Here is a 27,230-nt window from a genome sequence, read left to right on the forward strand (position 1 = left end):
TAGCCGGCTGCAGGCGTGCTCTTATGTATCACAAGATTCGATGCTTTTCCTCGCAGGTGCAAGAACCACGCCAAGATGGCCACCTTGGCGTGGCGTGACCCGGTGGCGCTATGTGAGTTTCATAGGCTAGTTCATCACCTTATCACCATGACAAAAGCAGGCGGTGCACGCATATGACAATTCGAAAAACTTAGGGTAAAGTAACCCCCTAACCTTAACTTTTTGGTCTCTCTCAAAGCGGCTTATCCATAGGTGTTTTCACAGTAAGTAGTGGACTGGCGAGAATCAAGAAGACGTCGTGTTCTGGCATACCAGCAGATCAGATAAAGGAGCAGATGACCTCATGACAGACACCCTAGATTGTACAGCTCTGACACGCGATGGCGGCTTTAAGTCGGACGGATCGATGGCAGCACCGTAAAAGAGCGCTGAGAGAACCCAAAAGCAGCAAACGTGCTGGAATCTCCAAGATGATCCTTGTTCTCAGACCCGCGTTTGCAATCGGCAAACTCTGTGATTTGGGTAAGCCAGCAGCAGCGGACAGTGAACATTCGTTTAGCTTGGAGCCCAGGGATCACGACCAACTTGGGGAACGGAGGCTTGCATGGGATCCCGCAGACCCGCCGCATTGACTGAGAATCCAAGCACGCCATGCTTGATTGTCAGAAGGATCCATTCACTCGTCAGGAACCGGTGTGTCGGAGTGCGAATGCATTTTTAGCGTGTTTCCGTCTCTAAGTTACTTGGAGCTTCCCCTCTTACTAACATTACTTGAAATCGCGGAGATGTCAAATGTTGACTCCGACATTCTTGATCAGTTATTGGGCTCGTAACACAGCTAAATTAGTGTCAGCGCTGTTCAGCCTTCCATGCCATGTACGCCGCAAGCGGGAAGGGTACATTTGAGACAGCTTGTTCGAGAGCGGCCGACGGCGTGGTGCTCTTACGAACCATTCTCAATTCGATTCCGGCGAACTCAAGTTGCAAGGCGAACAAGGTTGTATTGATGATCGCCTGTATGGCAGCGAGTATGTATCGGGTGAAGGAGTGTTGACTTACGAATCAAAGAAACCGGTTCCAACCGGTTCTGGCTCGCTAGCGGTAAGTATTCCCACTGTCAGCCGGCTACTGATCAACCGAAGCGCACCCAAGTTCCGTCAACGCTACTTGCTCAGCTGCCTCAGCTAGTGCCAAGCAGCAACATGCACAGCTTGCGTACAACTTGGCGTGCATTGGTGCACGTAGAATGCGATTGTGAAGCTCAGGGTTGAGAACGATCGGAGTCCCGCTGACCGTGCGTCGCGCTTGGCAGTAGCAGAACAGTTTCATGCAATCGCAACTACTCTCGTTCAGTGTCAACAAAGGTAGCAGCGTTGGCTGCATTGGTTACCAAATCAATCGGAGTGCGAAAATTGAAAAGCAAAGACAGGAGAGCATTGGTCGCGGAAGTTTCGGTTGATTCAGCTAAGTGAAGTTAGTTTGGTGGAAATCAGAAGCTCAGGGGGTTTTCTGCCCGTGGTGCTGTCCTGCGCGCAGAAAAACGTGTTGCTTATGTGAGAACCTGCATCGTTTTGTAAAACGGCGTACTTTGCCTCCAAGCACTGTTTTGAGTCTCTGGGAGTCGAGTACTCCTCAGCTACAGTACCGTAAAGGTACAAGAGCCGCGAGCCAGCGGACGGGGAAACGGCCTTCGAAGTCCAAAATTCCATCCTTGCATCGAGAACTAATCGTGAACCTGCTGCTGCTATTTTGGCGTGCCACGTTCACGAAAGAGATCTAAGGTGCCTCGATAAGTTTGGATCTTAGAAATCACGAATTACATGCACAAGACCGTTTCCCTAAATAACTGCGACTGCAGCACGAGATGCATATCCGCCCAGCTCAATGCCACAAAGCCTCATTGAATCAATCTCTGGACAACAAAAGCAGGGGGGGCCTGCAGATTGGCACGAAAACACTACATACTGTATGTTTGTTCTTATTTTTGTTTGCTTGAAGAGAGTCGATGCCGCCTCGTCTCCTTCGCATCTGACTGCAAAAGCACAAGTCTATCAAGAACCATGCTGTTCACAATCCTTGTGATAACCGATCAGGCACCGATTCAAGCTCCCAGAGCTCTACGAGTTTACGAGTTGACCATTTTTTTTTGCCTCTTCGGTCGTAATTAAATAATGAAGCAGCCGAGATATCCGTCACGCAGTAAATTGTCGTAACGAGCATAGATTGAAGCTCTGCGTGCTCGGCTTGGCGTCACTCCCGCTAGGGGGAGAGAGGAAAGACGAAAAGGATTTCACCAAGTTCAAAGAGCTCTCGCGTTTGCAGCTCGAGTCATCCTCCGGGAGTATTGGGCACGACGCACGAAACAGAGGTTGGTTCCCGGATAGGTTCAGGGCCAAGAAGAGGTGGCGCGTTGTGCAAGCGAAGTCGGATCTCGACTGCAGAGAGCCTTGACCAGCTCCATATATTGAGCTCGGCTGGACGGTCAGGTGCGGTGCTGACAGTCAGACAGAGATTGTGAGCATGTGTACCGGCGTGTCGCATGGCGCGTGTTGGAATGGTCAGATCTGCTTTCTCTCGTTTTGAATATTTCTACTTTCTCATCAAGCTTGGACGAACCGATATCACAGCTGCGGAAGCGAGACTGGGTATCTTCTCGTGAGAAAAAGCACCCGGGTTTTCTCCCGTCGGTCGAGATTGACAGCCAAACACATGCACCGAGAAATGCCGAGAAGCACTGGTGTTTGGCTAACTCGTCGTGATCGTCGCTGCTTTCGTGTTGCGCCTCTTCTCTGCCTTCTCTGCTATGACTAGGCACGAATCGTCTGTAGTCAAATTGAGTTGGTGCAAGCTCGAAAAGGACCACATTCATCCTCTCGATGCTCCTTGCAGCAGGTTGCACAACAACTTGGATTGAATGGTTAGCTGCTGGCGAAACAAAAGTAGACTCTGCCTGTATCTGGCTTGGGATATCAGCCTTCGCAGTGCGTTCTGCTTGAGTCCTGAGTTGGTTGCAAGAGTGGGACTTGCTTGCGTTGTTCGCGGAGAAGGCGTCAAATTCACTGCAACTGAGAACGCACCATGTCCAAGGTGCAATAGGCGCTTCGAGATCCGCAACCGCACCCAGTTGTGACGGGACAGCTAATGAAAAGTGCGGGTACGCGGCTTACCGTAAAGTGGGCAGACCACATGCTGATCTGCATTGGGGTGACAAAGCGCAAGCAGCTGCACCGCTTCCGAGCCAAAACATATGATGTGAACATCAGAAAGGCGGCAGGAAAGAAGTTCAAACAATAATGGAACAAGGAAAAGGAAGATTACAAAAAGGGCGTTGGAACGCAAACAGCTGGCTGGCTGGCTTTCAACCTCCCATGCACACTGTTCTGGTGGGGCTTGCAGAATCACTGGTTGGTTCACTCGCGTTGCTTACATGCAACCGCATTATCGGATCCACCGCCACGGCATGAATTTCCTCGCTTCTCGCGTCTCGCCCGTCCGTCCGCCTTCTGAGCACGCTGCTGACTTGGTCGTTCCCGCGCGGTCCCAGCTTGGTGTCTCTGCCACTGCTTCACGGCGTGCATCATCGCCATAATCCACAGCCAAATGCCACGCGTTCTTCGTGCCACTTTATGGTGGTTACCGCTCATGCTGATGCTGATACTGACGCTGCCGGCGCGCTTGAACGAACCAGCTTCGGTCTTGTCGTCCTCGCACGTCTGCAGTTGTCTCGCTTAGCCGGTCATGCATGAGTCGTGCTGACGTGTGTTTCGGCTTTGCTTTGTTCCTGCTTGGCGAGTCTTTCTTACTCTCTCTCTCTCTCTCTCTCTCTTTCGTTCTTTCTCTCTTTCTCTGTGCATTTCAGTCCGACAAGCGAATGGCGCTATGTGCTTTTCTTTTTTGGCACGCGCTCTTCGCCATGATGCCCTCTGGGCATGAACACACGTCTCACTTGAACGAGGTGGCGTATCGAATGTCACACTCGACCCTAGCTCTAGTCACTGTGCATCGAGACGTGTTTGCCGCTTACTCCTTCTTCGAACTCATCTTCCTTGCTTTGGCTCTAGCCTATCCTCTATCCTCTGTATGTGTATTGGGCCGTCTTCGGATGTGTTTGGCAAATGCTACGGGTCGGTGACCTTCTACTAGTTCGGTATCTCGTTCCTCGCTCTCTTTCCCCGATCCCTCTCCCTCAATCGTTGCAGTACGCAAGACTTTTCTATCGTTCTTGCAGCGTCGTGTCTTGCCACTGCCACCCTTGCCTGACCGTCTAATTTCCATCTTGTCATCTTTATCCCCCTCACCCACTGCCACTGTCACTGTCGCTATCGCCTTGCCCGTGGCCATCACCGTTGCACCTGCCTTTGGTCTTATCTCTCCCCTACCAACTTATTCTCATTCGTTCTGAAAACACTGTTCTCGCCTGGGCAGAACATCACCTCAACAGCTGACCCTACCTTGTACCGCATGCAGCCACCCCCTAACTAGCTTTTATCTGATCGATCCATCATCACAAACGGCTGCGCACTGCATCTGCCAGATCTACCGTCTCTTTCACTGACTCGTCTCAGGCAGACGAAGCGGCATTCCGAAATTTTGTCTCAGCCTTACCCTCCATCACTTTCACCACATCCACCAAAGACGGCAACCATAGACGGCAGAGCCACTAAACGATCTCGCCACCATGTTTCCGAATCGAGCCTCCGAAACTGATCACAAGACGCTTCCACCCATTTCATTGCTTTCGTCGCATCCAATCGACTTTGCCAGGGCCGAAGCACATGCCAGAGATACCGACTCGGCCAGCCGGCTAAATCATAACGCTGACGAGCCAAACAGGGAACGAAGGCCTCCTCCAGCGTCCGGCCTTCGCAGTACTCCTCCCTCTGCTTTCCTTTCACGTCCACACCAACCACACGAGCATGGACCTCTTCGGACCAGTGCTTTCCCACACCCCGTCGACGAAGCTTACAGACCACCGTCAAACCCAAAGTTTGTCCAAAGAGGAGGGCCACCACCCATTCCTGGCCATCGCGATTTGCAACGCGGCTCTCCAACGTCAGATCAAAGCGCTTGGCGCTCCTTCGATCGAACAGATTCTCGTCTCGGTTCCAAGGACGCCTACAGTCCGCACATGTCGCACACAAGTTACGGTCACAGAGACGACTCGAGAAGAGCCTCCTGGCAACCTCCTTCAGACGATCCACACCGACCTCAAAAGCCGGCACCTCTGCCAGCAGTGCGCGACGACGGTCATTGGAGAACGTCTGGCCCTGCACCGCGAGACAGGCCTGACATTCATTCTGACGCTTACGCTCACGGCCGCGCACGAGAGGAAGAAAGGTGGCGTGACGAACGAGCAGCCAGACCCATGTATTCATATGAACATGGTCCCGCGTTCGCTAACATGCCGTCCTACCCACATCCGCAGGATGCACGAAGCGCAGTGCGGCCATTTGATGATGATGCCGCAGACGAAAGTCGCCGTGTTCGGCAACGTGCAGGCTCTGGCATTGTCGACGAGGAGCCCAATGTACCGAGATATGCTGTGCCAGGCGCACGTCCATACGGAGCTCGACCCTACAGCCCTCCCGAGGCCAGGAGCCACAGCGCTGCACCCATCCCACCGCCGCCGAGGGTTGGCATGGCGGCAGGCATGGAACCACCTCGGCCCAACACGTCCCTCGGCGTCATACCTAGTGCGTCTTTTGCTGCATCGGCCGTTGCCTCGCATGTGCCTACAACGACCAATACGGTCAACGCCAACAGGAGGGTGGCGCATCTTCTTTCGGAGCAGAAACGTCGCGAATCGATCAATACTGGATTTGAGGATCTTCGTCAAGCCATTCCGGCGTGTCGAGATGGACAGGACAGCAAAGCCACCATCCTCAAGCGTGCGCTCGAGTACATTCGCGAACTCGAGGAAGTGGTGGAGCGACAGCATCGTCTACCACTCCAAGGCAACGCAGCAGGTGGATCCAGCAACCGCAGCCCTCCAGATGACAAGGATGACCTCCGCCGCTTCGGTCGGCATGGCGGGGATGAGGATGGACGAGGCCATAGCAACACGAGGCAGATGACAGGTGGTAGCACTGGTAGCAATAGCAGCAACGATGCCGGTACCGGTCCCAGGATTGGCGGTCTACCCTCCAATGCCTACGGCAGCGATTTTCTCCTTGGACATTCGTCAGCTGCTCCCCCGTCTCGCGCAGGAGATCATCGACCCTACGGCCCGCCTGACTGTCCATCACCTATTATCAATGGAGCATCAGTCAAGGTCAGCAGAAAAGCGGTCAATACTTCTCACGACATCCGAAGTTCAGTCACTAAACGCTGGGCAGATGACTCGGGTGAGGACCAACGTTCGCCATCGCGCAGACGAGTCTCGGATGGCGACAAGAAAGACGTGCAACCCTCACCTCGAAGTTCCAACTACATGGTCACCCGTCACGCTCAGCAATCTCGTTCACCCTTGGTCCGCTCCCCTTCCATGGAGAGACCGCGTGATTGGCACCCTCGCCTCGAGAACAAGTTGCTGTTCGACTCTGCCGTTCGCGTGTAATCACTCTACAAGAACAAGATTGTACACCAACCTTGAAGCTTCTTACGCTCCTTTTCTGATAACTTTCTAGGCTCCCTATTTTGTCTTCTGCCACCCCATTGTCAGCCGGGTCTGATCTTCTTTGTCCTGCTAATTGTGTAGCCCTACTTACTTCTACCTAATTGCTATCTCTGTATACTCGTTCGGCATGGCAAGAAATCGTGTCACTCATGCAATCGAGACATGCTGTGGAACAAGCTCTTGCTTCGTGCTTCGTGCTTCGTGCTTCGTGCTTCGTGCTTCGTGCTTCGTGCTTCGTGCTTGATGCCGGTGATGTTCTGCGAATTGTTAGTGCTACCTCACCACTCGGCGAACACAGAATCGACATTTGGTGGGCACCTTCACGCTCCGTGCTTAGTCTTTGCCACAAAATCTCAATACCGAATCGTGAATCGTGAATCGTGAATCACGAATCACGAATCACGAATCACGAATCACGAATCACGAATCACGAATTAGTGTAGGCGCAAGCACGCAGACAAACCGAGGAGCAGCAGCCGCGTGGAGGACGTGTGTGCAACCCGAGCTGAAAATGTGATGGTCAATGCACCAGGCCGCTGTTTGAGACGCTTGACTTAGAGCGTGTAGGGCGAGCGAGCAGAGTTAACCGGCTTGAAATACAGCTTGAAACCTAGACAATCAGCCCACCAACAGCACGTTCAATTCTTACCTCCATGCTCTGGTTCCCACCCGGCTGACACACTGCGATCTCTGCCGTTGCTGCTGCAAATGCTGCTCCATGTATCGGCCTCGTAAACATGATCCGAGCCTCGTTACTCGCCTATCTCAGCTTGTTACTTGCTGTACTTCAGCAGGCCAATTCTACATCTGCAGACCTAGTCGACGATGCGCAGCTCTACGCTACTGAGAATCAGAATGTCTGGGTACCAGTACCCAAGAAAGGTTACTATATTGAATCGGACATCCCAGCACATGCACAGTTCAAGGAGCAACAAGGCCGAACGCGCAAAATCGCCATCATCGGTGCAGGACCGTCCGGCACCTCTGCAGCTTACTTTCTGAAACATGCCCAAGATCGGCTCGCCTCTTCGAACGACTCGTCCATCGCTGGCGACAAACTCGATCTCACCATCTATGAGCGAGAGACTAGAATCGGTGGTCGAGCTGCCGTTACCTATCCCTACGACGATAATACCCAAGATCCGGTCGAGCTAGGCGCGAGTATCTTTGCCGATGTCAACCTAAACATCCGGCGAGCGGTCAAAGACTTTGACCTGGAGACTGGCGCGAAAGTGGGCCTCTCCGGTCAGATGGGCATTTGGGACGGACAGCAATTTCTGTTCGAAGGTGACCAAAGCAGTTGGTGGACGAGCGCCAAGTTTTTCTTACGCTACGGATACAGTGCCATCACTACGGAGAACATTGTCAAGACGCAGCTCTCGTACTTTGCAGGCCTCTACCGCCCGAGCTTTCTGCACGCGCGCAAAGGCAAAAGCAATACGAGCGTCTCTGGGTATCCTTGGTCGAGGATCGAAGACTTGGCAGACGCCATCAACGCCACTTCGCTGGTGCAGACCACGGGCATGCAATTCTTCAAAGACCGAAGGGTCTCTGAGCTGTTCATCGAGGAGATGGTGGAAGCGGCAACACGAGTCAACTATGCACAAGACACCGACAAAATCCATGGCTTTGGCGCGTTGGTCAGCCTGGCAGCTTCCGGAGCGACCGGAGTCAAGAAAGGAAACTACCGCATCTTTGAGCAGTTTGCTAGCCGCAGTGGTGCGAGGGTGTTGACCGGTGTCGAAGGGCAGGTGACGGGCATAGTTCGCTTCAACAGTACTGTTCCAGTGCCAAGACGACTTGGCTTGCAGGAAGGAGCGGAAATGGAGGAGCAGGTGCAGTGGTATATCGGCACCAAAAGCGGCGAAGGCGAGTTGTACGATGCGGTCATCATCGCCACTCCCTGGCACAATGCGGACATCACGCTTCTCAACACAAGGGAACGCGTCAAGAGCAAGCCGTTTGTCCACCTGCACGTGACGCTGTTGACGACGAGCCGCGAGAGGCCGCGATCGGAATACTTTGGATTGGGAGAACAGGATCTTGTGCCTACCACGATCCTCACCTCAAGCGAGAGCGTGAGGAGAGCATCAGCGGATCGCAGAAACAAGCCTCACGTTCCGGAGACGCCGTCGCCGCCAGACGAGAGTGCGCACAGTACAACACCGCGCTTTGGGGCTAAGGACGAGCTGAAGAAACCGAAGCTGGAATTTTTCTCTCTCAACTACCTGCGATCTGTCAGGCCGCCGCGCTCCACCTCGGATTCTTCGAGCGCCAAGGACTACGTGGTCAAGATCTTTTCTGCACAACCCATGTCTGACGATCAGCTTTCGGCGCTGTTTGGCGATACGATAAGTTGGATCAAGCGACACTCGTGGGATTCATACCCTTACCTCACGCCCACGGACCGCTACCCGCGCATCCAAGTGGACCACAACCTGTACTACTCGAATGCCATCGAGAGTCTTGTTTCGACCATGGAGACGTCGACTGTGGCCAGCAAGAATGCCGTCGCCTTGATGCTGCGCAGCTGGTACGGCGACGATTTCGTCAACGGCAACCACTGCAATTCGTCTGTCCCAATCGACCCGCTCGACAACCCGAATTGGGCTGGCTGGGGTTGCGATTCTGGCTAAACGCACGCCGCTTACCGCGTCTCATGTGTGATTCTCACGTCCATTACCTTGCCATTCGTGAATGTTGCGATGCACTATGCTTTTGCACAACCGTGAACTATACCGACTGTAGCGCACCGATCGTGCTACGTTCCAACAGCATATTGTACACATGACAGACGCCAAGCCAGACGGACAAGTCGAGTCACAGTGTCTAAATTGCGATGCAGCGAAATCACTGAATGGTGCAGCGTGCAGAGTGCAGCGTGCGTGACGGTGTGATAAATCACAAATGCTCGGGCAAGTCGGGTATAAGGTATGCGGTAGAGATGGTTCGTGCTACTTGGGCGATCGATTAAGAGGCTGAGCCGAGGACACATGGCAAACATGTAGAAAGCGCCAAAGGGCAAAGAGCGCGGTTGGTGATATCAACCATGCCGCATCATCGCTGAAAGGCCTGCACGACAATGGCACACGATCTTAGATGCTGCAAGAGCACCCCTTCGGTGACAGCGCCCAGGCAGTTGCCGACAGCACGGTATTCTTCTCGCAGCTCTTCAGCAAGCGTCCAAGCAGCTGATGCATGCTCGACATGCATGCTCTCCACTTCTTGACGGAACTGCTTGGGTCGTTGGTTCCACTTTCCTCTGCCGATCAAGACCATGTCCTGTCGCTCGTCGAGCAACGGCAACAGTACCGTACACATGGTACGGATCGGCCTGCTCGTGCATTCCGGTGTCGATGCCAGCGTGAGAAACACAATCCCCGAGTCGGTACATGCTTCTGTAGTCCCATGCGTTTTCGAAGGCTTGGTGCGTCTCTCGTCTTCCCACTGAGAGCAGCTCGATCCGAGACCGGCTCGGTCCGTGTGGCAGGCAGCCGCTGCCACAAAATCATCTGGTATCGATTTGACCGTGGCAGCTGCATTCGATGCGTCTTGCTGGTGGAACAAGAATCGAGCGTCCACGCGTGCGGCTTCCTGTTGGTGAATGGTCTCAAGATTGATAGAACGGATGTGCGCGTCGTCGGTTGTCAAGGGGTCCACAGTAAATGAGGACGGTAACAGCGTAGTTGGGGTTGCCGACGCAGCAACCGCACCGACCTCTTCATCGCCTGTATTCGCAAACGTGATGACCAATCCCTGAACACTTCCGGGCGAGTTGAGCACCATCCTTCGCAGAAGCTCTACGGCTGCCCGATCATCGGCACCTCCGAAGAAGGGCACAATGATTCTTCGTGAGCCAGGTGGTCTCTGTAGGCCATGGCTGTCCTCAAGCTGACGTCGCAAAGCTTCCAAAGCCTTTTCATCACGAGGCTCTGTCGATGGCCGCGTCAAGCTCAGATCCAGCAACACGCCGGTGGCGCACTGCTTGCGCAGGTTGCGGAAAAGCCGAGAAGGGAGCGACTGAGCATCGGAACTTGCTTGCCAGAAGCTGACGCTGGCATCCTCGTCGTCGTGCGTCTTTACGAACGAAAGCCCACTGGCAGCTGCTGCTGCGCCGAGCCACGAGAGACCTCGACCGTACGAGTTGAGCGACTCCCATGCAACCAGTGCCATACCGCGTCCAAGCTCGGACAACATCGCGTCAGACTTTCCAAGTCGTTGTTGCGCTCTCGCATTCTGCTGTCCGATTGTCTTGATCATTTCGTGTCGAGGCACGATAAAGGTATCTGGAGGAGCCGAATAAGCAGCATCAGCATCGCTCTTCGCGCGCGGTGTCGTCATGGTTGCTGTATAATGGTCCAGCTTACGTTCTCTTGCCAGCATCGCCGACGAAGGCACCTTGCAAAGTTTCTGGACCATCTTCAAACTTTCCATCATCTCGTCACGATGACGCTCTTCCGAGTAATTGATGAGCTGCATGATAGATGATGTCGTGTATTCTATCGGCAACAAGCGAAGCAGGTCGACAGAGATCTGTCCCGACGCATTCTCACCCATATCCGTGCCGCCTTGTGATACGTTTGGCGCCGAGTAGTGCTGTCCCAGCAAGTGGAGGAGGAACATAAGGGTCTTTATTGCTGGACTTGGCGAGGCGATAGCAACAGTGACTGCAAAATCAGCCGAGTCGACATCGTCACCCGATCTGGACTCGTCAGATGTGCCGTCTTTGTCGTTTACATACTTTTCTTTTTCGCCTTGGGCATCAACTGCTGCTTCCTGCTGAGCGAGGCTGGAAAAGTAGACGTATCTCGACAGCGGCCGCACCGACATGGTGGTACACAGGAAGCAAATGACGAGCATGGCAAACACCTTCGCACTCACAACATTGAGTTGAAGTGCCACGTTGAGGATGATGATTTCGATGATGCCCTTGCTCTGCATGAGACTTGCTACGCACATGGATTCACGCCAAGTCATCCCGGCAAGCTTGGCAGAAGCTGCAGTGGCACCAAACTTGCTGACAAAGATACCGACGAGGAGTAGCAAGATGAGACCCCAACAGGTTGCATCGTTGAGAAGCTTGAAGTTGGTGCTGAGACCACTTGTGACAAAGTAGAGTGGAAGAAGTACCATCATTACCAGCGTCTCGATGCTTTCGGTAACCTTGACTGCAAAGTTGCCGTGTGGGCAACACACTCCGAAGCTAAAGGCACCTACGATTGGATGAACGCCCATCGAATCGGTATAGAAGGCGCTGACAAGCGTACCGCAGAGCGCTATGACAAGCAAGTGCTCCGGAACACGGTCTTCGGCTCCTGTCGTCATGTCGAAGCCGCTTCGAACGATAAGATGATTCATCAGCGGGCGAAAGACAAACCAAAGGACCAGAATGTAGCCCGCAGCTGCAAGCAGCTGGTAGAGAGCATCGATCTGCTTTCCTCCAGTTCCTAGAGCCGATCCCAAGGCGAGCAAAACGTAGCCGATCAGGTCGTTGCATACGCCCGAGGCGATGGTGATGCAGCCCAGGCGAGTGCTCAGGATGTTCATCTCGGCCATGATGCGCGACAGCACCGAGAGCGACGTGACGGCCATCACCGTGCCCACAAAAAGGAAAAACGTGGTAAACTGGACGGTTTGGTCGGTTTCGAGCTGCCAGATCAATCTCGCGATACCAACAGCAATGCTGAACGGAATGGCCATGCCTGGTAATGTGATGAGCAATACCTTTTGCCAGTATTTGGCCATGAGATCGGTGTCGGTCTCGAGACCAATAAGAAACAGGAATAGTGACAGGCCAATGTTGGCCATCAGCTTGAGCAGACCCAAGGCCTGTGTGGGGACGATGGTGCTGGTAAAGCCGGGGATGTTGCCAAGAGCAGTAGGCCCAAGCAGAATACCAGCTAGCAGCTCGCCAACTACTGCTGGCTGACCAATCAATTTGAAGAGCTTGCCGAGCAGCTGGCAGAAGACGATGATGATGATGACTTGGGTCAAAAAGAGACCGAAACCATTGGTGGTGAGAACATAGTTGTTCGGGTCGAATGCCAGCGGGTCGCTATGGCTGAGGAAGCCATAGTTGAACGGCATCGTTGCTGACCAAGCTCGTGGTTGTGATCAGCAACGTCTTGAGGGTGTGTAGGCGGACAAAACTTTAGCGTCTATGGTTGGTGTATGATGCTTGCCAGGGCGATAGTCACGAGTGGTCCGCGCCGGCAGAGGTGTGTATATTCGCAGCAGAAACGCTGGATGCTCCAGTTGCTGGTTTAGTTGACGGACGGGGTGAAACATTCTTTCTCGGTGCTCAACAGCGAGACCAGGGTGAGGTGACTAGCGCCTGCAACAAAGCCTATGCAGTGGGAGAACAATGCAGAGGCGCAGCAAGGAGAGGAGGATAGGAGCGAAAAGACACGAGAGGATCAATCTGCACCGTCATGCGCGCGTGGGGTGCATGATAATTCGTGAATCACGAATCATACAAAGATGCACATTTTTGAGTTTATGCAAGCACCCACGACCAAAAAACGTTACAGTAAGTTAGTCACAGAGTTAGGGTTCAACCACTAGCAATCACAAACGACACGTGACCACAACAGACTTACTTGTACGTTGTGAGCCTTCACCGAAGCGGCCTGCGCTCTCTCAATCGACAATCTCTCTTAAGGATCGACATGAGAGATACAGTTACTGTAGATTCACGATTTACGTTTGGCGACCTCCTGTTACGCTCCTATTGCAGAGACCACAGCTCGGATTTGGACCTCATCAACATCTCTTGTGATAGCCCGTACCTTCAAGCCGGCCAGCTAGTCACGAACACTTCTTTTGCGATCCTCGTGCATCAAGCACTCGTAACTCTCATCCTTGATCAAATTTCACGGTAACACAGTTGTCTGCAAAGCGAATGCAATTTCAAATGCTGGCATTTCCGCGTGACCTTGTTTCGTACAGATGGTAAAGCTGGTATCGTATTGTCTACAATGTCAGAGATCCCGTACAGAAGGACGATTCAATTTGTTGTGGAGATCAGGAGAGGTACCGGATGCTTCGCAGAACAGGACCAATTCATGGTAAGTTGGGAGGGTGCCTGATGCTGGGAGACCGATAGAGAGGAGAGACAGATAAAAGAGAGAGGCAGAGAGAGAGAGGCAGGAAGGCAGGAAGGCAGGAAGGCAGGAAGGCAGAGAGACAGAGAGGCAGAGAGGCAGAGAGGCAGAGACGCGCAGAGGTTCCGCTGGCTACCAAGCAGTTTCTTTCGGCCACAGTTAGGATCCATCGTTGCAGGCCACGCTGCCTTTTTAGGCGTTCGATGCGTCTTGCGACTTGGCAGACGTGTTAGTGTCGTCGTCCACCTCCATCTTGTCCGACTCTTGGTTCGAGCTGGCTGGCTTGGCATCCGTGTGAGGCGACTCGACCAGCCTTGGCTCTGCAGCATCGCCGTCAGTTGCCTTTTCCGTTGTGGATGCCTTGGGAGCAGACTCGCTGCTGCTCTGATCCGGTTGCTCATCTCCGCTATCCTCCTCATCGACGACGTGTGCTTCGTAGACCACCTCGCCCTCGTCGGAGCGTCCACCAGGACGGAACACGATGCCGGCTCCGCTGAGCGCGCCGGCCAATCCGCCAGGCAATTGGAGCGCACCTGCTGCTCCTTGCTCACCATTCTCGCCGCGTGCCAATCCCCCGGAAAGAAGCGATTGGATGCTAACTGCGCCCTCCATTCCGGTCTCCTGACCGCGTGTAGATGTCTGCGTGTTGCTGAAAACGGGAGGCACCTCTTTGGGTGTGGTGCGCCCAAATTTGGGCACCTCAATGTTGTCCTTGATCCAGCTATACCATTCGTCCTTGCTTCGTCCGTTGAGCAAGGCAACAATGCAGACGGTCATGTTGTCGCAGCCAATTCCACCCGTGTCCGAGTCAGGAGCAAGACAGCGATCCATGAGATCTTCACAGATATCGGCGAGTTCCTTGCCGTTGGCAATAGATCTTCGCACAATGTCCACCACCTTGACACTGCTGAGACAATCCCAGATACCATCGCATGCGAGGACGAGAAACTCGTCTTCGGCTTCGAGAACCTCTCTGTCGAGAACCTCGGGGAAGGCAGTGACAATCTGTCTTTCTACTGGAAGATCGAATGTGCGCTTGAACTCAAAGTCGCCAATGGCTCGACTGAGAGCCAGATTACCATTGACGCGGCCCCAACTAACGTAACCACCAGCGTACTCGATACGTTCCCGCTCCGAGTCCAGCGTGGGCTTGTGGTCATTGCTCATCTCGATGCAGTTGCCGGCTTGAGAGAGAACACATCTGGAGTCGCCTGCATTTGCAACAAAGATTTTTTCGACCCGCTTCGGGTCCTTGGCCGTTGTCTTGATGAACGCCGTGACAGCGGTGCAGCCAGAAGGGTCGCTTGTGTAGTTCGGATCTGCATTGCGAGAGTACACCAACACGAGGGAGAGGGAAAGTTGCAAAGTGCGCGTCAGTGAGGGCTGCGCATGGCAATCAGAACGCGGATGCGATGGGCAGACGTACCTTTCTTCAGTTCCTCGTCAACGTCCAAGAAAGTCTGTTGAAGTGCTTCAGTGTAGTCTCCCTGCTTGAATTTGTCCTCCGACAGCAGGGTGTTGTGCAAATTGCGGCCGCAGTACTGAGCGACTGTTGCGCCTGTGTAACGTCATCAAAAGAAAGAGACTTGGTTAGATCGGTATGATCCTGTGGAATGAGGCGCTGCTCAAGCAGCGAAGCCAAGGGACTCACCTCCATGGCCATCAAAAACACCGAAAAAGTTGCCGACAATGTCTCCATCCTCGTTCTTGATGTCGAGAATGGTGGTGTGCGAATCTTCCATACTGATTCGCCAACCTTGCATCTCAGAGATCGCATAAAGAACCGAGTCGTTGCCGCCGGAAGACGTGGTCTTCTTCACGACGGGCTCCGAGAGAGTCTGACCCATTTTGACAAAGGTGAAGCCTAAGACGCACTGTTTGAAAACAGAATGCGATCAGACAAAGATGCTAGCGAGAACCAACAGCCGACTGGGATCGACTGTGAACACAGTGAACGTTTGATGCGAAGCGGTTGTACGGCAAGCAATTGGATGGTCGTCTATAGGTCGGATCAAAAGCTGCGTTATTCTGAGCGGGGCAGCTCGTCGTCGAATTGGGATTGTGCGGAAGAAGAAGGATGGGCTGGCCGTCCGTAGAGCAAGCTGGCTGGACGGTAGGTGGAAACAGTGGCAGTCAGATTCGTCAGAAGTAGGTGTCAAACGCGTTTCGAGATAGGTGGATCGGTGACTGGAAATCACAGCACCAGAACAACGCGGGGGAGTCGGGGCGTTATTTCGCTAGGAAGAAAGAGACCGAGAGAATGCTGAGTCGATGGAGGATGGTGGCGGAAAGAAATGTGATAAGAGGAAAAACGGCAAAGCAAAGCCAAACGAGACGACGATACGGTCAAACGACGAGAGACGGCGGGCCAGTGGGTGGATAGAGCTTCATCCGACTTGAAACCGCGATTTCTGATTTCCAGGTGAGGCACCGGCTCAGTCGCAGTGGCGGTCACGAGTGGCAGAGTTACCACGCAGTCAAACGCAATCAAACGCAGTCAAGACGCAGTCAAACGCAGCCTGCGATGGATGAATAGAAGCTGCTGCTGCATCGCGTCTGTGTTGTGATTTTGGTTAATTTTTTTTTGGGTGTGCGTGATCTGGTGAGTTGACAGAGTAATTTCGCGGTCTGGACAAGGTCGAAATTTCTTTGATTCCCTTCCATCTCCACAGCAGAGCGACTTGGCCTACAAGTCGAAAAAGGCGTGAAATGGGCCGCGCAGCCTGAACATGTTCATCATCACCTCAGTGGCGCAGAGCGACACACGCCGAGTTCTGAGTGGCTCACCATGCACAGCTTGCTTTCGTGTTAAGCTGCAAAGCTCGAATCCTTCTCACCTGCGCCTGAAAGTTGCTCCTGGCCTGGCTTCAAGAGTTGTACGATGCCATGCTGGCTCGAGGCAACAAGTATCGAGAGCACTCGGGCTTACCTGTCTGTGGCTGGGACTCTAGCCGGCTCTGGTTCTAGAATTCAAGCTGTTCAACCAACGCAGCGCTCAAGTGTAGTGAGACTAAACTGATGTGCGATCGATCCTGTGTCCCGCTCCGTTGGTGAGTGTGGTTGAAGTTTTTGACCTTGTCTCGTCTTTCTTGATCCTTGCATTGCCCACTATTCGAACGGCAGTCCCATGCACTGACAGACTCTTCCTGCAACAGATGGTATCACCTCGAGAACCGACCCTGAGCCTTGCAGGTCTTGCGTTCTGTCGGGAGCAGACATGAGATAAGTTACTACTAAGCGTTCGAGACAAGACCAAGTCGAGTGAGCAAAGCACGCGCGACTCGCACGAGTGTCTCTGCACTCCCAAGTACCAATCAATGTCAGATCGCGTTTGGTCTTAATTTGGTATTTTGCCATAACTAGCTGTTCGTTTTTCATGTCACAGCGCCAGGCTTGGTTCGACCCAATCACGAATACAAATTTTTGTAGTGAGAAAGACAAGAAGAAAACGCTCTGGTGTGCCAGTCTAAAGCATCCCAGTAAAAAGCGGTGTGTTGAGGACTAGCTGAGTGTGCGGTTTGGCTTTTATTTATTAACACTGACTGCGTCGCGCTGCTGCTTTCGTCGAGAATTCTTTTGCGATTCGCTCTGAGCTGAGCCTGACCATTGACAACTAACTGTCTTCGCGATCCACTGATCGCGACATTCTTCTCGCTGTTCTCCACCACTGCTAGATCCACCGCAGACATCAATCATGGTATGTAGACATAGCTTCGCCGTGACGACACACACTCGAGCGCTGTGCCGCATCGCACTCATCGATTCTGTGCATTTCAAAAGCATCAACTCTGACCACATCATTTGACGGCCATTCATCATGCAAATCTCGTCATCTGTGTTGCAACAGCGGCCCATCTTATTGTCAGGACACGAGCGCTCGCTCACCCAGGTCAAGTTCAACCGTGAGGGTGACCTTCTCTTCTCTGTCGCAAAGGATCCCATCATCAATGCATGGTTCTCTCATAATGGCGAGCGCCTTGGTACCTACGAAGGTCACAATGGTACCGTCTGGACCGTTGACGTAGACTGTAAGTTTGCGAGGAGATGCATTGGCATACATTTACCTGCTTGACCTTCTAGACCTTACTGACACTACCTGCTTGTCTCGCTCGTCCTGTTCGAATTCACTTCAACTCACCTCACATTGCCGACACTCTCATCCTTCGCTTTGCATGCCTATACTCGATTATTTCCCATCTCGAAACGCTTACTTCGGATGACTCAACCTTACATTCGCGCGCTTCAGCTACCTCGACACTGCTCGTCTCCGGATCTGCCGACAACCAGATGCGCCTTTGGGAGGTAGCTACTGGCAAGTGCCTTTTCACCTGGGAATTCACCACCGCTGCCAAGCGTGTTGCCTTTTCGGAGGATTGCTCTCAGGTCCTCGTTGTCACTGAACAGCGTATGGGTTTCCGCGGCTCCCTGCGTGTCTTCCGCATCAACCGAGACCCTGCCACCTGGACCCAACAAGACGTCGAACCCACTCGCACGATCACCTTTTCTGGCCCTAAGGCGGTTGTTGCCGCATTCGCCCCATGCGACCAATACATTGTCACTGGTCACGAGGACGGAAAGGTGGCCATCTACTATCACGATGACAAGGAACCCGAGAGCGGCATCGATGCCGAGCTCGAAGAAAACTCGACCAAGGCACACACGGACGTCATCTCGGACTTGCAGATGAGCGCTGACCGCACATACTTTGTCACCTCGTCCAGAGACAAGACCTCCAAGCTGATCGACTCGAAGACGTTGCAAGTGATCAAGACATACGCCACCGAGACGCCATTGAACAGCGCTTCGATCCATCCAACCAAGCCATTCGTCATTGTTGGTGGTGGCCAGGACGCGATGAACGTTACCACCACTTCGGCGAGACAGGGTCGATTCGAGACGCGATTCTGGCACAAGGTGTTTGAAGAGGAATGTGCTCGTCTCCCAGGTCACTTTGGTCCCATCAACACCATTGCGATCCACCCGGCGGGAATCGCATATGCATCCGGTGGTGAAGATGGTTACGTCCGTGTCAACTGGTTTGATCCTGGCTTCTTTAACTCGAAGCTGTACGGTGCCGATCTCGAGCTTGCCCTAGAGGACCAATAGATGCTGCAAGAAACTATCGCAATCGCAATCTAGTCAGTTGGTATGCCCCAACACACTGCTCAGATCATCCCAAAAAACAGGCGCGCAGAGAGACACAGACACCTTTGTGCGCTTCTTTGACGATAGGGTTTCTCGTACTTTGATGTCCCTCTCGTTTCCATTGTAAAATAGCCATCCAGCCAATCAATTGCAGCCAGCACTATGATGTTGCGTATTGACTATTCGGCGATTCGCGCCTGTCCGCACGTATGCGCTGCTGCTGAGAGGGCGTCGTGTTGTGAGGTGACTACAAACCGTCTCGGTACAAACGGAGCGCGCGGCTTTGCAGAGCATGATACAATGACTGCAGACTTGATTATGTGATAATGATACGGCCTGAAGCGCAACGGTACGCTTTGCAGCTTGACTCACACATAGCCAGATGAACGCGAGACAGCCGCGTCCTTGGGTGGCACAGCCGATACGAAGTGCGAACAGTAAATATGTGAATGACAATGACGATATTTCTCGAGGACGGTGAGACCAGAGCTAAGATGGAGAGGGTATACATGTCTGGCGCCGGACCACTTGTGAATCTACGCTTTTGAGCCAACCACTATTCACGAAGCACCACATCCTCGTGGAACCTATAAGAGTGTGGACGAGCGAGTTGCTAGAGATGCTTGGGAGAGTACATCGGGCTCGTCGTGTCGGACTCGATCGGAGAAGATGAGGAAGAATACCGACGGCTATCGGAGCTAGACGAGCTCTTGTCCGAGTCCTTACTCGCCCTTCGGATCCAGTTGCTCAACGTAGGCGATAGCGAGAGTCGGTCGAGCGAGCTCGCCGAGTCGCGTTTCTTGTTGCTTGACCTTGTCGTAGACTCCAAAGCGAGACCTGGCAACTCTGTTGGTGCGGCGGCGCGAGAACGACGAGATCCGGACGACGATGACGACGAATTCTTTGGGGCAGATGAAGACGAAGGCCGTGATGTTCGATGCGACCTGCTGCTGCTGCTGCTGCTGCTGCTGCTGCTGCTGCTGCTGCCTGTAGAAGCAGCGGTGGAAGGGTTGGGCTTGACGCCGTTCTCCAACAAATGCAGTGGCCACGGCTTCTGGATTGCCTGTGCCATCTCGTAGCGTGCGCGCAGCTCAGCTGCCTTTTGTGACGAGCGTCCGCCGTTGGATCGGTATGCTGATGCCGAAGTGGCGCTGCTACGTGATCGGAACGAAGCGGAAGACGACGAGGCTTCTGCCGATGGCGCCTCGGGCGACTTGTTGTTTCGAGAGAGGAGAAGCAGCATTTTGTACACTGTTTCCGCTCAAGGAGGCCTTTTGTTTCGGCGTGTCAACTGCGGTCAGTCGCGGCTCTATAGGTAGGTGAAGCGTCGGCAGAGCGCTGGATGCCAGAGGTACGTGGTGTTGGTTGCTGTCAAGTGGTGGAGTTGTGGCGAGAAGAATCAGCGCTAGGAGCGTTAACATCTCGAATCACGTCGAGATATATACCGTCTAGGCAATCCAGAACCTCAGAAAAAAACAGTTCTTGACATCCATACAACGCAGAATGGGCCTCGGCAAAGCAGCGTATGATTTCAAGGCATGTATGATTTCAAGGCATGAAGGCTATAGAAGAGCCAAGACGGTATGAGGTAGCTAGCTGCATCCAAAGGCAGGGCGGGATGAGCAGAGCACAGCAAGCCAAGAATCAATCACGAATGCATCGGGCGCGGCTGTCTCTCACGGGCTGCAAATTTGAGCGTGGTGCGTCTGCTGCATCTGCGACAGGACATCATGCTCTAAGCCAAGCTTGAAATCGTGACAATCGTGAATGCCGACTTGTTATTCGAGATTCTGTGATTCTTGGCGTTTCAATCTGGAGTCGTGAGTCGTGAATCGTGGTGAGTCATGAGTGCTAGTGCGGCACCTCAAGCTTAGGCTTATGGCTTAGGGTGACTTGCGTTGCACCTTCAGCGCTTGCTGTTGATAGTACATGTTTTATTTTATTTTTTGTTTTTGTCACCAAGCTGTCCATTTTGGCCAGGCTCTCTCCCTCTCTGCCACGGCAGCTACGTTAGGCTGGAAAAATAAAGGTCCCAAGCTTCTTGGCATTATGGTCACAATACCAAGATCACGCGCAGGGATTGCGCTCAGCATCCAGCAAAAGCAAGAGCAAGAGCACCAGCCTGTCTTGGCATCCACAGCGGGCGCACGCCCATTCACGATTTCAGCGCAACGTCAGTCTTGGCGCTTGCGGACCCAAACCCCTCAAAACTGAACAATTCGTGATTGTCAAACAACTGTCAATACGAAAAGCAAGCAGATTGACGATCTCTGCCAATCGTAAGTAAATTGCTCGCTCAGCTTTTCTGCAGGGTGCGTCTCACCGAGTCACGAGCAAGTCAGCTGTTGATCGGGCAAAGTCACACGTTTCCACCTGCTTCCAAGAGTCGTGAGTGTTTGCACCTGCGCAGCCAGCCTCTTTCCTGGTTCTGCACAAGCCGCTTGGTGGTTTGTGACAGACAAGAAGCGGACGAATCGTGAATGTAGTCAGCGAGTAAGCAGCTGTTCTAGATAAACAGGGTCCTATACGCACGTCAGCTTCTTCACATTCGCTCTCCGCTTGGCACTTGCGCTGTACAACGGCGGTCATTGCAAGACAGGTTCACGCTTGGATCACAGCACGAAGCCTCTCTAACCGACACTTGGCGTCACGGCCGATTCGACGTCAGATCAATGTACTGTGTTGCTCCCGATTCATGCTAGCGGTTCGAAACGCGCTTAGCAAGGCACAGTGACGAACCAGTCACAGCTGCGCAAATTGGGTTTGTTGCACATACTGTAAGTTATGACCGATCTTGCTGCCGACCAGATCGTGAAATCGCGGGCTAAGCCCGTTGATTCCCTGCTCCTGTCTTTCGAGACCTTTAAGCGAATTTGAGGTATGAGCACATAGCTCACACGGCCCGAGGAGTGTTTGGTACAGGCCAAGAGTTGTATCAGCGAGCTAAATTGGCGCCGCCGGTCCAGCTGGTGCCAAGCAATTAAGCACCAAGCCACTCGTCCAGGAGGTTTTGTAGTTCTAGCGCTGCCAAACACGAATCGCTCGTTCGAGTGGAATCAATCCGCTAGGTTCGAGACCCGCGTCATGCCTCTGAAAAGGAGCTCGAGAATCTTGGCTGCTGCTCGAATCTACCTGGGACGGCTGTATGCAGGCCAAGCGGCTTGAGCGATGCGCAAGCATAATCGTTAATATTCCTTGTCTCTTGACAACGTCAGTGCGTGAATTCGTGTCCATGATTGGCGTCTGACAGCTGTTCTCGGGGTTGCTGGTGCTGTAAAGCGCCAATTCGTGCTTGTCTCTTGGCCTTTCCTTGGCACAAACAACACCCTTAACCCTTTCGAGATAATCTACATGCAACCCACCTCTCGCGCTCATTCTCGTCCTCAGTTCGTGAATCTTGATGCTCCTCTCCGTCGTGTCCAGTATCCACTTAGCTACTCGCGACTCGACGATTCACCAAAAAGGATTCAGCGCGTCCATCGCCTAGCTCTGCCCACTTGATGCTTGGCGAACGTGCATGGCTGCCCAACGCTGACACTGCCAAGCACGAACCGTATGCCATCTCACACTCATTTCGCACCCACGTCGAGATTCACGATTCGCATTTGTGACTCGTCAAGCACGAATCCCACATCCTCAATCAGATCCTATCGAGACTGACATTAGTCTTTTCGACGTGCTAATGATAAAAACAAGTCGAGCACAAAGCATGAAATGTAAACCGACGAATCGTTGCTCTGCCAAGAGGAAACAAGCTTAGCTTATTGAATCAGAATCACATCGGGTATCACTGGCTCTTGACCCGAAGCTTATCGCATAGAAGCGAACGAAGCCGACCAAGCCGTAAAAGCAGCCGCGTTATCATCCCTAAAGTAGAGATGTTCTGTATCCGTACGTGTAGTCCATGCCTTTTGATCGCGCAAAATCATCGCCTGTTGAGCACCAAAGTTGCGTCCATCACGATCAAAGCTCGATCGATGCTGATGATCCAACCCTTCGCTGAGAATGTCTAGATCGCTCATCATGGCCATGAGCGAACAAATGGTGCGCTGATTCGCCGCCTCGCGCAGCTTTCTTTGCGACGAACGATGAACGACCAGCGAACGACGTTTGTTTTGGTTGGGACCGTTAAGTGCCTGCACCACCGTATCGATGATACGTCGTGTCTCGGTAATCACTCGCAGAGCTTGGCCGTAGTTCTTGCGCGAAATGAGGAGTAGAGAACGCGTCATCATTTCCGACACTAGCACCTCGAGTCGTCGCCGCGTCACGGTAGGCTCGGCTACCACTGCCGTCAATCCAGGAGGGCCATTGGTCAGAGGATCTGTCGAGTGCATATCAATCTCCAACGTGAGGATGCCCGGATTGGGCAATCGCGACGTGGTCAAGCCCGTAGCAGGATCCCTAAAGCTGACATCAGCCTCAAACACACCCACTTCCTCCACCATCTGCTCCAGGAAGCCTTCGGCTCCATCTGAATCGGTCAAGCTGAGATCCTGAATGCCCATCCTCTGCATGAAATCGTCGGTCGCACTGCCCTGCTCGATGGGTCCTGGGCCGATGCTCTTGCTATCGCGCCTGCTCTCCATCAGCGTCGGCAGCAGGCTCGTAAGGTCGAGTTCGAGCTCCACCAGCAAATCCTTGGCTTCTCCAAACTTGATCTCGCCAATATCAATGTCGACGTCCTTACCAGATGACGAGATAATGGCGCCTGGCAGTCCGGCAATCTTTCGAATGCGGAAATAGTTGTCCTGTGGAACGCCAATATGTACCTTGACATCGGTGAGAGCAACCGACATGGTCGAACCCAGGCAGCCAGCAACGCATTCGCGCAACTGGTGCCATTCGCGAACAAACGTATACGAGCCTCGGGTATGGTTGGAAAGCAGCCAGAGCGAAGAAGGGTCGTGTGTCTTGCCGTATCCAAAGCAGTGAATGGCGACGTTGGCTGCTTCAGCTCGCGCCATGACCAAATCCATCTGGTTGCGTTTGGGACCGTCCGAGGTATCGTTGATGAGCATCATGCTAGTGATTGGATTTTTGGCTTTCCTGCCGAGCACCACGTCGAGACCAACGTTGACAGCAGTGACTGAGTCGATGCGCTCGCTCGAGCCGCCCAACTTGCTAAGGTCAACGCTGAAAGGATCAGCATCCTGCGTCTCCCAGGGACGGCCAATGTTCTGAACAAACTCTTGCAAAAGCTGTTGGCTGGCCTCGCGGTGCGGATTGAGCAGGCCTGTTCTCTTGACCTCGCCATCGATACCGACAGAGAAGGCGACAATCGAGATGCGGTCGTTGGGGCCCAGACTGTGAACGATAAAATCAAGCGTAGAACGGATGAGACGCAATTTGAGCGCCGCCGAGGAGCTGATGGAGCCCGACATGTGCTCTGGCAGCACCGAAGGCACCGATATCATGATGACGAGGTCAATTGGCGTGTGAGGAAGCATGCTGGGAGGCGGAATTCGTGGATCCAGACCTCCGGAGCTAGACCACTGTTGGTGCGAGGGGACAGCGTCACTGGGAGCAGAGACTCGATGCGCAGCCTTGGAGCCAGTGCCATGGTTGCTGTGGAGACTGGACGACACGTTGGACAGCCTTCGACTGGAGTGCGACTGGACTACACCCACAGGACCGTTATGAGAGCCAGATTTGCCACTCAGGACGGAAGCTGCGCCACTGATGACGGGCTGTTGTGTGGAATGATGCGGGCCCAAGGCGGTAACACCGGCAGGCTGAGCTGCTGATGAGGTCGACTGTTGGTACTCGGACGTCTGGGTTGCTAGCTGCACAGCAGAGCTCTGGTGAGCAGCGGAGCTGTCAGCGGTTGACGATGCAGGCAATGGAGCGGCTTTCATAGTGGGAGACTTTCCAACATCCTCGTCGGTGAGCTCTTTGAGGCGTGATTTCCAGACTTGCATGGTGCCAATCTCTCGGAAGCAGAGCACAAATTGGTCGAGGTTATCGTCATCCATGGTGATACTGAGCGTGTGTTCGCCGGCCACGGATGAGTCAAGTACGCGACGAATGTGACGGAGATAGATTCTACCCTTGAGCTTCAAGGCGGGCTTGGCCATCTCGGTCTCGGAAGCGCCGGTGTCGGCAATAGTCGCTGCAGCGTTGGTCATGAATCGACCCAGGCCTTTACGTCGTTCCTCGGTGACGCAGAGCAACGCTTCCTGGAAAAGGTAGACGTGAAACTCGCGGATGACTGAGTCTTGACGAATGTTGAGCAAGTCGTGCAGAGCAAGGGGGCCAAAGTGCTCGATTGAGTGACCTTTCCAGTCGGCTACGCGCTGCTGCAGATCCTTCAGAACGGCGTGCGTTGGGTCGGGGGCAGCAAGCGCAGGCGGAGTGGCAGCGAAAGAGAAAGCCTGATCCTCGGGTGTGTCAGGACGAGCCAAGACGTTCTGCGTGTCGACTTGCTCGGCCGAGCCGACACGAGCGTCGGGCATAGGGTTTCGACTTGAATCGACCATGCCGAGAGCGTCTAGCTTATCAACCTGGTCGGCTGGGCTGCCTCGCTTGAGATCGTCCGAGAAAGAGTCGTTGTCTTCGCGAGCTGCGTCAACGCTGTTGTCTTCGGCATATTCGTCCGAGATGGTATCGAGCGCGTGATCTCGCAGCTCGAACGGAGAGCGACGCGTGGGAACCTCGATGGATAGCACCGAGACCACATTGACCTTTCCATTCTGCTTTCCGTTGGACTTGGAGTAGACAGTCGGAAACTCGGGTCTTGCTCGCATGGTGGGAAGAGTCTGAGTGCCCGACGAGCTGGAACTGAAGGAGGCAGATGAACTCATTGTGTGGCGCCCCTTGAGTGCCTGCTGCGATTCCAGAGGATCATCGGCGTGTGCTTGTGGGATGGCGTGTGGGAGCGAGGACTGAAGCAATGGCGACCCGGGTTCGGCCGCTTTGATGCCTGCAAGCTTTTGCGATTTGGCCGAGGTGGACTCGCCTAACGCAATAGGCTTCCGGCATACTCCGCACATGCCGGGAGGGCCGACGCTGTGCCGGGAAGTCGATCCGGCGCCGCACAATCGGCTGCCAGGATTCTGAGCAGCCAGCAGCACTTCGGGAGGGCCATAAATGGCGGTGAAGCAGGCATTGTGAAGCGCGTGGCCGCAGATGGGAACCACGTGTGGCTTTTCGCCAGCAAGTCGATGTGAGAGCGGCTCAAGACAGACAGGACACTCGACCTCGGACATCTCGGTAAAGGTGGTAGCACCTCCAACAGTACTGGAGATGTCGGTGGAAAACGTGCGCGAGAAGGATGATGGTGGCTCGCTGAAATCAGAGATGGATTTAGTCCTGCTCAATAATCGATTGCGCGGCGCAGCTGGCGGCAGCTGACTACGGTGATGAGGCGAGTCGACGGAGGGTTGTGCGCGGTCGACGAGACCTGACGGCAGGCGACGATCCTGATGGCTGACGACATGTACCTGAGGAATACCGGCGCCCATCATACGTTCGAGCTTGCTTTGCCTGGCAGCCTCCCTGGGTATTGCGCTCGATACACTACGCTTGGCGTGGAAAGTGTCTGGTGAGAGGGGTTGGGAAGCATGGTTGGCCGAGAGGGAGCGAGTTGAAGCGCCATGGCGTACGTCCGAATAGAGCCCAGCATGCTGGGCCAACTTGTCTTGTGCGTGACGCCATGAAGCTGGAGCGCTGTCATTCGAGGCATCCTTGGCGTAAGAGAGTTTCTTGACTCGAAGAGAGCCGACGTCGAAAAGACCCATGATGTGGAAAAGGGGTGTCGCTGGATGTGAGGAGGGCGTCGCGTTCAGAGCAAAAGAGTGAAGACAATTCAGGGCTGACACTGACGTGTGCGTAGAAAAGTAATGATGCAAGGCTCAGAGGCAAGAGCTTGGCAAGCTTTAGTGCACAACGTCAACGGCGGCGGTGTAGATACGAATCGTATGCGAGCTTATGCAAGAGCTACAGCGTCCAATTTTGAATTTAGCTGTGACGCTGACAGAAGCTATGTCGATAGCCGGGTGATATGCGGTGCGGACGTCGCTCCTCATGCGCACATAGGTGGCAGAGTGTTTGCGGCGGACAGGCGAGCGTCGTTTCCGCCGATGATATATGAGAACCACAATGTGGGAGACCAGTCGGACAAGATGCGCGTTTGCCCGAGAGAGCTGGCTTGAAAGAGAGGCTGTAGCGAAGGTCTTTGTCAGCAACAGCGAATGAGCGGATGGTAATGGTGGTGGTGATACAAGTGTCTTGAGCAACAAAAAGCAAGGAAGGAGGCGAGAGGGGGCGAGGCGAGGCGAGGCGAGGCGAGGCGATCCCCCGAGATGTGCAAGGATCGGACAGCAACATGAGTCCAAACTTCGCACGTTGGCATGATGCAGGTCAGT

At 53.7% G+C, this 27,230-nt stretch overlaps 9 protein-coding genes across 9 annotated transcripts; 4 read left to right on the forward strand and 5 right to left on the reverse strand.

The window, feature by feature from the left end:
* Positions 1 to 874: 874 nt before the first annotated feature.
* On the forward strand, positions 875 to 1,258 carry UMAG_04315 (uncharacterized protein; the record flags this gene model as incomplete). Its single annotated transcript, XM_011392735.1, has 3 exons — positions 875 to 1,028; positions 1,069 to 1,101; positions 1,143 to 1,258. 3 exons carry the CDS (start codon positions 875 to 877, stop codon positions 1,256 to 1,258), a joined length of 303 nt encoding a protein of 100 aa, XP_011391037.1.
* Positions 1,259 to 2,482: 1,224 nt separating this feature from the next.
* On the reverse strand, positions 2,483 to 3,587 carry UMAG_04316 (uncharacterized protein; the record flags this gene model as incomplete). Its single annotated transcript, XM_011392736.1, has 3 exons — positions 2,483 to 3,138; positions 3,168 to 3,194; positions 3,428 to 3,587. The coding sequence occupies 3 exons, from the start codon at positions 3,585 to 3,587 to the stop codon at positions 2,483 to 2,485; spliced, it is 843 nt and encodes a 280-aa protein (XP_011391038.1).
* A 1,091-nt stretch (positions 3,588 to 4,678) lies between these two features.
* Positions 4,679 to 6,556, forward strand: UMAG_04317 (uncharacterized protein; the record flags this gene model as incomplete). The annotated part of the gene is made up of 1 exon (XM_011392737.1): positions 4,679 to 6,556. One exon carries the CDS (start codon positions 4,679 to 4,681, stop codon positions 6,554 to 6,556), a length of 1,878 nt encoding a protein of 625 aa, XP_011391039.1.
* A 797-nt stretch (positions 6,557 to 7,353) lies between these two features.
* UMAG_04318 (uncharacterized protein) lies at positions 7,354 to 9,252 on the forward strand (the record flags this gene model as incomplete). The annotated part of the gene is made up of 1 exon (XM_011392738.1): positions 7,354 to 9,252. The coding sequence occupies one exon, from the start codon at positions 7,354 to 7,356 to the stop codon at positions 9,250 to 9,252; it is 1,899 nt and encodes a 632-aa protein (XP_011391040.1).
* A 421-nt stretch (positions 9,253 to 9,673) lies between these two features.
* Positions 9,674 to 12,703, reverse strand: UMAG_04319 (uncharacterized protein; the record flags this gene model as incomplete). The annotated part of the gene is made up of 1 exon (XM_011392739.1): positions 9,674 to 12,703. The coding sequence occupies one exon, from the start codon at positions 12,701 to 12,703 to the stop codon at positions 9,674 to 9,676; it is 3,030 nt and encodes a 1,009-aa protein (XP_011391041.1).
* Positions 12,704 to 13,911: 1,208 nt separating this feature from the next.
* UMAG_04320 (uncharacterized protein) lies at positions 13,912 to 15,566 on the reverse strand (the record flags this gene model as incomplete). Its single annotated transcript, XM_011392740.1, has 3 exons — positions 13,912 to 15,038; positions 15,146 to 15,277; positions 15,371 to 15,566. 3 exons carry the CDS (start codon positions 15,564 to 15,566, stop codon positions 13,912 to 13,914), a joined length of 1,455 nt encoding a protein of 484 aa, XP_011391042.1.
* A 1,847-nt stretch (positions 15,567 to 17,413) lies between these two features.
* UMAG_11749 (putative translation initiation factor eIF3 subunit i) lies at positions 17,414 to 18,825 on the forward strand (the record flags this gene model as incomplete). The annotated part of the gene is made up of 3 exons (XM_011392895.1): positions 17,414 to 17,416; positions 17,567 to 17,747; positions 17,966 to 18,825. 3 exons carry the CDS (start codon positions 17,414 to 17,416, stop codon positions 18,823 to 18,825), a joined length of 1,044 nt encoding a protein of 347 aa, XP_011391197.1.
* Positions 18,826 to 19,477: 652 nt separating this feature from the next.
* On the reverse strand, positions 19,478 to 20,107 carry UMAG_04322 (uncharacterized protein; the record flags this gene model as incomplete). The annotated part of the gene is made up of 1 exon (XM_011392741.1): positions 19,478 to 20,107. One exon carries the CDS (start codon positions 20,105 to 20,107, stop codon positions 19,478 to 19,480), a length of 630 nt encoding a protein of 209 aa, XP_011391043.1.
* A 2,566-nt stretch (positions 20,108 to 22,673) lies between these two features.
* UMAG_04323 (uncharacterized protein) lies at positions 22,674 to 26,603 on the reverse strand (the record flags this gene model as incomplete). The annotated part of the gene is made up of 1 exon (XM_011392742.1): positions 22,674 to 26,603. One exon carries the CDS (start codon positions 26,601 to 26,603, stop codon positions 22,674 to 22,676), a length of 3,930 nt encoding a protein of 1,309 aa, XP_011391044.1.
* Between the last annotated feature and the right edge of the window lie 627 nt (positions 26,604 to 27,230).

Source organism: Mycosarcoma maydis, chromosome 14 (genome assembly GCF_000328475.2).
Source record: "Mycosarcoma maydis chromosome 14, whole genome shotgun sequence".
Taxonomy (NCBI): domain Eukaryota; kingdom Fungi; phylum Basidiomycota; class Ustilaginomycetes; order Ustilaginales; genus Mycosarcoma; species Mycosarcoma maydis.